The sequence below is a fragment of the Nothoprocta perdicaria genome, unplaced genomic scaffold, assembly GCF_003342845.1.
Source record: "Nothoprocta perdicaria isolate Ctin4 unplaced genomic scaffold, notPer1 scaffold_98, whole genome shotgun sequence".
Lineage (NCBI taxonomy): Eukaryota > Metazoa > Chordata > Aves > Tinamiformes > Tinamidae > Nothoprocta > Nothoprocta perdicaria.
Genome location: NW_020456287.1, coordinates 1,961,725 through 1,972,415, shown reverse-complemented (window position 1 = coordinate 1,972,415; position 10,691 = coordinate 1,961,725). Strand labels below are relative to the sequence as shown.

At 39.6% G+C, this 10,691-nt stretch overlaps 1 protein-coding gene across 1 annotated transcript; it reads right to left on the bottom strand.

Annotated features, from left to right (window-relative positions):
* Positions 1-3,695: 3,695 nt before the first annotated feature.
* On the bottom strand, positions 3,696-8,553 carry FOXO1 (forkhead box O1). The gene is made up of 2 exons (XM_026053312.1): positions 7,200-8,553; positions 3,696-6,835 (listed from the first exon to the last, which is right to left on the bottom strand). The coding sequence occupies exon 1, from the start codon at positions 8,473-8,475 to the stop codon at positions 7,213-7,215; it is 1,263 nt and encodes a 420-aa protein (XP_025909097.1). The 5' UTR covers positions 8,476-8,553; the 3' UTR covers positions 3,696-6,835; positions 7,200-7,212.
* Between the last annotated feature and the right edge of the window lie 2,138 nt (positions 8,554-10,691).

The window sequence follows — 10,691 nt, the reverse complement described above, 5'->3', positions numbered from 1 at the left end:
GGAGAAGTTCCCTCTTGCAGGCCATGTATCACTGTTGGGACTGTAGTGCCTTTCTACCCATCTGATCCCAGCACTTAGGCGTATTAGATCGGCCCATCTTATCCCACCAAGGAGGCTGTTTTCTGCTGCCTCCTGGTGCAACATTTCAGGCCTTCTCCTCACTTCCCCTGCTGCATCCCACTGTTGGGATGGTGGCCAAACGGCCCAAAAGGCCATGGAGATGCCACAAGAGAGGCAGTTAGCAAGCCTTAGCGCACACAGGAAAACTCCTCCGAGCAAGGACAGGAAGGAAAAAAAAAACCAAGCAGCAACCATCCTCTTGAGCTTTCTACCTTGATGAGGCGAAGAGGGAAGAAAGGGAGGAGCAGGAAGTGGTAACTTATTTGGACTCCTGAGATGAGACTCCAGTTCCCACAGTGCTTCATTGTTCATCACTTGTTTTCAGCTGGTCAAAAAGACCCAAGCAACAAATCAGCCTAAGATTTTGTGTCATCTCTACCACAGTGACAGCTACCAGATAAAACATCAAAAGCTAAGAGAAAACAAGCTGGTTTTCTCCAGGGCTCAGCCTGTCCCCCAAAAGAAATTCAGCCTTCTGGATTCATTTTGCAGTGCTTCATCAGCCACAAAACAGCTCTGAAGACCTACTGAGTTTTTCATCAACCTCCCTCCCTTTCTAATGCATATACACGCAGACCTGAATTTTTTTTTCATGTTGTGATGCCCTCCAACTTCAGCAGAATTGAAGGCAATCAAATATTTCATCAGGAATTCACATACCACCACCAAACTTCACAGCTCCCCAGCAAGCTGGCAAAGCTCATGTGCATCCTTTAGGCAGCCGCCTGTATAGGTAACATCGCTGAAGGGTACTAATTAGGAAACATAACCATTTGGAAATCTCACCATCCTTAAGGATGGCAGAGCCATTAGACGAGCACACAGAAAGGATCCTTAACTCTTTATATCCAAAGTCACAAACACTTTGTCAGACTTCTCACTCCACAATCTAATATCCCATCAGAAACCCACTGTAGTCGTCCTGCAGGAGTAATGCACAAAGCCCTCACTCTTTTCCCACCATTTCAGTGCTGAACACCCACACAAGAAGTTTACTAGCAAAAGCTACATGCAAAACTTCTGAATGCCCCAGGGATCCAACAGCAAGTAGAAAAACATAAGTAAGATGGGGTGCTGTTCCTGCCTCCTCATTTTAGCTATCGCTTTGGCACATGCCAGAACATTACCCCAGGCAAAACATCAGCAGGTAATGAAGAGGGATTTGCATGCAGTTCCTGCAGTGGGCATGGCCACAGGCACTGCTCAGTGCAAGCATTTCCTTCTCAGGGTCTTCACAAAACCCACCTGTGCACAACAAATGGCTGCGACATCTAATACCATTTGTACTTTTAATTGGATTATCAATTCATTTGTCATGATAGCTGATGTTTCTGCACAAAAACATGTTTATTACACTGAAGCAAAACTGACTCAGAGCATAAGGATGCTTTGAGGTTTCTTTGCTTGATCAGCAGATTCAAATCCCTCGTTGCCAGATTGGCATAATTTGCTAACCAGTCCCTTCCCTAGAGACAAGCTTTGACTATCTTTCCTGACAGCAGTAACTAGTCATGTACCAATTAGATGTACATCCTTTCCAGCAACAGCTTCACAAACACACAAATACACAGTCTTTGGATCTTATAAATCTCCCATTCCAGAAGTCAGACTTTCCAGCATATTCCTGAACATATTCTCAGTTTCCTGCTTTTCATAATGTGCAAAACCTCCCAAAATGTACACAGAAGGGCAAAGCTAAAATAATGATGGAACTGAAAAAATGTGAGGGGAAAAAATCTTTTAAAAAATGTGTGTTTTTTTTTTTTACTTCTGGTATTTCTGGTTTCATATGCTACCATACTGTTGCATTCTTCCATTTTCTTCAGGTCCACCTCTGCCTGCTCGAAGATCAAACTGGCAACTTTTTTTTTGCCAGCAATTCCTTAGAAGCCTGTTCTCTGCCATCCCCGTCTCCCTCCCCACCTGCAGGCAAGCAGGGATCTGGGCCCCACATGACTATTGTGGCGTGGGTGTTGCTGGCTGGCTGTTTTGGCAGCCTTTCCTCCTTTCTTCCAGCTCTGTTTTGAAACACAATCTAAATTAAAAAAAAAAAAAAAGGCATCTCCACTCATATCAGCATTCTTGCCTCTACAGAGTAAAACATGGCTCCAAAAGGAGCAGCACTGAGCAGGCTGGCCTAGATAACGCAACTGCTCAGCAAAGAAAAAGTTCTCTTGGAGGAAGTATCCTTCAGAAAGGAAGGAGGGACAAAGGGAAACGAGAGACAAAAATGAGGTAAAAAAAAAAGGCCAAGAAGACTCTGTGAACTGTCTCTTTTTTACAAGGGGAGGAGAGAGAAAAGTGTCTCTCCAGAGCTGGCTCCCTCCCACATTCAATAGCATTAGGATCTAACTAGTAATTTGGACTAAAAGAGTAATTCTTTCCTGGAGTTTGATGGATGTTAGCAGTCTTTTTTTTTTCCTCCTTAACAATGTATTACATAACATTCTGATACACTAATTACCATCTCATGTCATAGCAATTTTATTAAGAGCTCATACTTACAAATACCCATTTTGAAAGGATCTCAGGAATTTTATAATTTTCTCTGAACTAGGCTTGTTGAAGCAAGGGCAACAAGGTTTGATGCTGCCTAATGCAGCTTCCAGTAACAAAGCGCCTCTACACAACATCTCTTACCAACTCTAAGAGTCAGGCATGGATTCTTCTTGCGTTTAGTCTCGAGGACTTGTAAACAAGTTACTTTTTAGCACGCTATGTTGTGATAAAATACTTATAACACAGCCCTATTCAGTTACTGTACCTGATACAGTTCTAATTCCAGAAGCAATTCCAAGAAACTCCTTTATATTGAGACATGGAAAATTTGCTAACGATTCTGTCGTTAGTGTTTGCTTGTTAATATGGCACTGTCTTGCCAGGCAAGGCTTGGTACCATGAGGTATTTTCTATATAAAATTGCTAATGCCATCAGGATTGTCCAAATGGGATCATCATCATCATCATTAAAAAGATTACGCATTTAACGAAAGTGATTACGACAACATCTGAATAGGAGGATTACTAATCACAAGGAGAATCCTGGTACAAATCTCATTCTCAATATACAAGAAAGGACACAAAGCCTTTTAAACATAATTTATATACATTTATGGCTTTATACAACAAACTGTAAGGGATTGTTCTCTTGTGTCTGTAAAAGTACATCAGGCACTTTTTTTTCTGAAAATATCCACATAGGAATTTAAATTCTGCAATGTTACGAAGAGCAGTGTAGCACTGAAGAGCTGTCACACCACTCACAAGCTGAACTAGCAGTACGTACCTGCCAATTTCTCATGATATTGCTGGTTTGTGGAACACCCTCAAAAAGGAGGCCAGTTTTAATGCCAAGTAATTTTGTTTGCATAAACCATGCGGCATTTTACATAATGATTACACCCCCCCCCCCAAAAAAAAAGAGAAAAAGAGAATATCTTATTTAAAATCAGTCATAAATTAAGGATCCTAGCAATTTCATAATGAAAATAGGAATTTCAAATCAGTAAAAAAATAATAAAAAAAAAAAGTACTAACATACATCCAGTGGTTTAACAAGTGCAAATTTTATACTGTTTTATAACTGGTCCAATTTTAACTTCTCCTCTTCTTAGGGATGCTCTGTTGACTTAAGCCAATAATAAGCAATATGACTTTTGCTTATAAGTGTAGGCAAATTGTCAGTTTATCAAAGCAGAGCTTTCCAATTAATGCATCTACTACCTAAACATATATCATATAGCTATATTATGGAAACAAAACATCTTTATATTTAAAATATCTGAACAGCTCTATAATACAATAAACTTTTAATAACAGTACAAACCAGAGAAAAGTCAAAAACAAGGCTGCATAGGTAAGATCATCTGCACAATTCACAAACCAATCATTTACAACAATTCTGACAAACTAAGTTACTCCAGAAACTTGATACTTTTACTGAAAAAGGATTTATTACTAGAGGTCCCATAATGTTTGTTTTCCAAGGCAGACACTATGCCCTTCAGCAGACTTCACAGTATTCCAGAATTACAATTACAAAATAACAGAATGGCACCACAGAGAAGAAAATAAACTTAACCACATAACCCAAAACATCTGATCATCTACAACTCTTTTTTTTTTCTCCATAATATTTAGAAGGGGCTTCCTACAGTCTGCAGTAATTAAGGAACTGCTACATTTATGTTATTCATAGTTATAAACGGAAATGAAGAAAATATCGGAATACAGGAAGTTATACAGTAGCAGTAAATAATAAACAGGAGGTATATTGTTAAATGTAGCAGGTTCAGCTGCAAAACCATGGAGTTCAATGTTCAATACTGCTTCCTTTGTGAGCAGAGGTGAATTTTTGACTACTATGGCATATGCGTATCAGCGCCCATTTGCAAGCAAATTTTTGCACATGCGGCAAAAGAAGGATCTTCCGAAACCCATTTGTGAGCTCCCCCTTGTTCCATTGCCAGCATCTGCAGTCAAGTCTCAGAGATGATTCATGTGGTGGTGAAGATGCTACTAGAGGTATCTGCGAGTAAAAGCAGGTTGCTTCCTAAAGGCTACAGCACTAAGAACATTTCATCTTGCCCAAGAGAAGCTCAAGGAGAGATTGCACAGTGGGAGAGATCCTGTATCACTGGACAGCTCAACATCAACTTCTGCAACTGCTGACAACCCTAAAAAGACAGCTGAAAAAAAGCGGGACTAGCTGTAATTAGAAGTGATTTAAGCCCAAAAGGGAGCTGCTAAATGCTAGCACATTGATAAATATATTGCAGAGTTTTAGGAAAGTCATACCAGGATCATTAAATTCATGGCTTATTACTAAACTTTTGCTTTCTTGGCACATTACATGTCTTTCTCCACCATACTGCATCACTGGAGGGAAAAATAAAATAAAATTAAAAAAAAAAAAAAAAAGCAGTTTCAAAGTTTCAATTAGAGCATTCTCCAGTTGCAGGCCATTTAGAACAAAAATCAGTGAAAATACTTATTTCTCTTCACAACAGCCAGTCCTAGCACGAAAACTCTTCATACTGTCAGTGCGAAAAAGAAAAGCTTCGAAGATTTCTGTAACACAAAAAAATGAGCAGGAACCAACATAAAGGCAAATGAGGCCAGTGCTCCACACACCCATGGAAACCACATCATGCAATGACAAAAATACTGAAATCATTTATCCAAGACCCAAATCCTGAAAATGCTCAGGTAGTTGTGTTTGCCTACTCAAATGAGCAAAGGTTTTTTGCAGAAACAAGGCCTCTGTCATAAATGCTGTGCCCTCTCCTTAAGCCCTTATATTTGTATAACTTTGCCACTTACTTTTTCTCTCTTACTTCAAAAAAGTGATATTCTTGCCCTGAAAGGGGAGGTCCCATAAATTTCAGCCTCCCATTAAGGGGCTCCCATTTCACCTCCTCAAACATACTGCATGACAACAGAAACATTGACAGACCCTAAATCTAGCATGAATTGAGAAAAATTACATTTATGTCATTAACTTTACTTGAAATTAAGAATTTTCTCCCAATGGTCCTGCTCTTGAGTGCACAAACATTATGAGACCTCCATGAAATAAATATAAATGTGAAGCATTGTACAAGCATCTAACAGTGAATACTTAACACTTTGTGGTAGTCAGAGTTAAAATGATAATAGAAGCAGATGACATTTCTAAAAATGCATATATAAAACTGATTAAATATTTCCTAAACATAAAGTTGTCTATATTTATACATCACACAACAACAACCAAAAAAAAAGGGCAGAAATGTTTTGTATTCAAGATACTTATTAAGCTTTTCCTTTATTAGCACTCCCAAGTGCTAGGGAAATTTATAAAAACATGTACTTAATCCAGTTAAAATACTGTACAAAAATGAGGAGGTTATGAATGCTGCCAGATCTCAGATTCTGTAATTTTTCAGTTGCCTATGTAACAAAAGTAGACTTTAATTATAAGAAAAATAGCTTGGAAACTATTCCAAAAATTATCTTAAATCCAACAATAAAGTCATTAGTCTGACAATGAAACCCAGGTATATTCTTGCATAAATCTACATGAATACAGGTAACTTATCGAATGGCATTTAACCTGCTGTTTGTTTTGAATAGTGAGTGAGTTTAGTAGGATCATATTTAACAGGTTTTTCTGTTCCCATATGAAATGTGTGGCAATTTTGAGTAAAAATAAAGCAGTTCATACTGCTGCAAAGCAAGTCCACAGTTATCTCAATTCATCAGAACACAGGTAACATCAATGAAGGTCAAACTTGCTTAGGGCATGAGATCATCACAGTATTCTTACAAAAGTTTATAAACTTTTCTTGGACCAAAACCGATAGTCTTAAAAAACAATTCCTCTACAGATCATACTGTACAAAACTGAAAGCACAACATGATGTAAGAGTCTTTGCTGTGATTATATGGTGTAGTGAATTTGGCACTTCAGAGTAATGAAATTTCCAATGGCACAGTTCTTATCTACAGCAGCACATAACCTGCAAACCTTGGGCAAACATCCTGTACAGGAAAATACTCTCTCTGCTGCCAACTCTGATGAAAGGTAGAAAAAAAGAAGAAAAAAAAAGACCCCCAAAAAAGCTAGTGCATGTGCACAGCTTCATCAAGAAAATTAAAAAGGAAGGTGAAGGACATCTTTGTACTGCTTTCTCAGTTCCTGCTGTCAGACAAGTCTGGAGAATTTAACTGTAGCCTAGGAAAATAAAAATAAAAATACGATTAAATCAACATTCACACCAAAAGACACTGCCAATTAAAATATATTCAAACTATCGTTAAGACAACTTAGAGGGGAAGCATGTATTTAATAAGCGTTAGTTACCAATAAGATTTTATTTAAGATAGCAGTGGCAAAACATCAGCACTCCACATAAAAGCACAGAAGTTGGTGCACGGCAATCCTAATGCAAACCTCATTTACAAACCAATAACGGACTGGAAAGTGACCGACAGTAAAGGCACTTCATATGCCAGTGTGGGAAGCCACCCAGATTGTAAGCACTTGACATCTTTTTTTTCCCTTTAATCTGTTTTTTATCATAAAAAGCACAGCTTACCTCCTACTACATCCTAGCCTGACACCCAACTGTGTGTGGTTGTCTTTACGCTGTGCTGAAAACTTTGGTTAGGCAATACACTGTCAAAGTTAAAATCTAACGTTTCTCCATCCATAAGGTCATTACGAATAATTGACTCCATGTCACAGTCCAACCGCTCAATTAACATGTCGTCTAAGTCACTGGGAAGCTTCTCCTGGTGGAGAGAAACGATGCCCACCCTTCCGTAGCCGTTGCAACTGTTAACGGGGCCGTACGGGTTCATAGCATTCATCTGCATCGGGTGACTCATAGGCACTTGTAACGAAGTCTTCACTGTTGACAAGCGATTTAGACCTGAAGTATGTGACATGGTGTTCACTGTGTGTGACAAGGCACGACCATTAACCGCAGGCGTTGGCTGGTTATGTCCTTGGTGAGGGCGAGCGTTAGGGTTCATCATTTTGTTGTGAGGTGGCTGGCTGCCGTAGGTTGGCATCACCGAGTTAGTGACCATCAGCACACTTTGGCCCAGTGCCCTGCCACCAGGCTGGGAAACACCAGTGTCCACTGATGCCAAGATATCATTGTGCGGAGGAGAATCAGAAGTCAGTAATTCCTTCAGAAGTCCCGCAGGACAGTTGTATTGGCTCATCGCTCCGTAGCTTGATTTACTGTCTTGAAGAGTCTGCATAGGAATTTGGGGCAAAGAGTTCATGCTAGCTTGAGCATAAGTATATTTTCTGTAGTCTGGATTTGGTGAACCTATACTTGTGGTCGAGGATGCAAACGAGTAACCTGGTGTTTGCTGCATCAGGCTGGCAGATGAAGACTGGGTTGACACAGTCATTGATGTATTAGGTGACAAGAGATTAAGGTTATCCAAAAGATTTTCCATGTTCTCAGAATTACTCATCTCTGAAAGGCTGGGTAGAGTAGAAGTCATTTTGGTGGCTGATGACGGGTATACCATGGAGTGCACGTCCCCATCTCCGAGATCATCTTGCTCTGGCAAAATCGGGGAAAGTCTTCCACTAATTGTACTAGCGTTAGAGCTAGTTCTGGGACGAAATGTACTCCAGTTATCAAAGTCATCGTTACTGTGAGAGCTGGGGCTCGCTGGCCACTTTGAGAACTGTGATCCAGGGCTGTCACCATTTCCCTCTTGACCAGATTGAAGGGATGCCTTTTTCTTGGCAGCTCTGCCTCTGCTTTTTGCAAATTTGCTGTTGTTATCCATGGATGCTGCTCGTCTCCTGGGAGATTTGCCACTCTTTCCGCCCTCGGGATTGAGCATCCACCAAGAACTCTTCCCTGTTCCCTCATTTTGCACTCTGATGAACTTGCTGTGCAGAGAAAGGTTGTGACGGATTGAATTCTGGAGAAAGAAAAAAAAGAAGTGTAAGAGCACAGGTTTTATTTCTGTTGACATTCAAAGATCAACCTATCCTGATGTTCTGATGCTACAAGTGTAAAAGACACTTCAGGGAAAAAAAAAAAAAAAAAGAAAAGAAAAGAAAACACTCATGACTGAATTGTACATACAATTAGTTCCCAAACACCATACTCCCTAACAGTGATGCCCTAACTGTGATGCTCTGTAACACCCTACTCTTTACTGCAGCCCCCACTATCTCTCTATATATAAACTCAGTTACTTAACATGCTCAAGATTTCATTAGTTTCAGGAAAGCCTTTCACATCAAGTCACCTTTATAAAAAACCTGCTGTAATGGACAGGCCTTCCACCAAATCTGCTAAAGTCTTTGCTTACATGAATTTAACTCTTTCACATGGAGGGAAGAGAAGTTGCTCCTCTCCTGAGTACGTTGATATTGCTTTGTCTTTGCAAACACACTCTCATTTCATTTGAAAATGTAAATATTAAACATGAAATAGCTAAATATGCCATTGTGGAAATATGTTTATCAGCTCACCACTTGGAACTGGATGAAATGAGTTTGCAGAGTTGCCACATAATTTGTCTGTCATATGATCTGTTCAGATCTTACATTTTGAAGAGTTAAATAAAGTCATTATGAAAGACACATTTCCTCATACAGCAGACAATATCTACCATACAGACACATTTCAATGAAGATGCAGTTATCAGCTTCACTCCAAAGAATTTAAACTGATTGCATTTGGGCAGAATTCAGGAATACTAGAACCTGTTTTATGGATATTATAATGGGATCTCATCATGTATACTCCCAAATCCTGTGATTTAGGAGTATACATGATAAGATCCCATTATAAGATCACGCATCAGCCTGCGAGTATTGCCACTGAACTTCAGTGAGATTCCTATTGTATTATACAAGAATATGCATACAGAAAATCATCTGAGGATTAAGTTCCAGATATATAAATCATGACAAATTGCCTAATCATGAGGAAGAGGGGAATAGAAACAGTACAGACAAAGTTGCATTACAGTTTACTCTTAAAACCATCTTTCTTCTTCAAAATTAGTATTTTAATATGCAACATGGCCTCTTTCATAACTGAGGGCACAAGATAAATATGTCTTGTCCCAAGACTGACTACCAAAAGCTCTTCATTATCTCCTGAGCCACAAGTAATGTTAAATGTTTTGTCCTTGAATAACATAATAAAAAACAAAACCCAGATTTTTGTCCAAGGAAAGAACAGGCATCTTCTCCCAGATGGTAATGAAGATGTAGGGGTCCAACTCATGAGCAAACAGTAGTGTTGTTTAACCTCTTGCAGCTCAAACAGACATAACATCCTCATGGGCCCAAAGTGATAAAGGAATAATAGTGTTTACAAATGGCACCTGAGGAGGATGGGGCGGCCTCTGTTCAGTGGTGGCCACCGACAGGACTAGAGGAAATGGCCACAGATTGAAGCACCAAAAGTTCCACAGGAACTTAAGAAAAAAAATCTTCACTGTGAGGGTGAAGGGAGCCACTGCCCAGGGAGGCTGTGGAGTCTCCTTCTCTGGAGATCTTCAATGCTCGCTTGGATGTAGCCCTGTGCCCCGTGCTCTGGGTGACCCTGTGTGTACAGGGGGGCTGGACTGGATGATCCGTAAAGGTCCCTTCCAACCTTAACAATTCTATGATTCTATGAAAACCTCAAAACCAAAAATTAAAAATCCAAACCCAACAGTTGCCATGTTAACAAGAGACTAGGCTTTGCTATATCAAGCTACAGACTTTTTATAATGTAATTTCTTGCAAAACACAGGTAAGGAGCACAGCATGTGCAGAAAAGTTGTTCCAAATTTTGAAATAACACCTAACAAGAGGCCAGAAGTTCAAAGAGTGTTGAAATAGCCTACTACAGATATTTTTAGGAGGGCAGGACAGTAGCATAATCTACAAGTTTGTGTTAGGACTACAATCTGTGAAGAACAGTAGAAGGAAACCACAAAGCAGCACATGAGGTTGGAGACATAACATGGGAATAGCTCAATTCCATTAATAAACCCTTTTATCTGGTTCCCTAGGAAAAAAAAAATCTAGGAGAGCAGAAATAGAAAGACAG

Bases quoted from the DNA above. Each gene is read 5' to 3' on its own strand.
- FOXO1 (XM_026053312.1), bottom strand. From the start codon at position 8,475: ATGCTCAATCCCGAGGGCGGAAAGAGTGGCAAATCTCCCAGGAGACGA.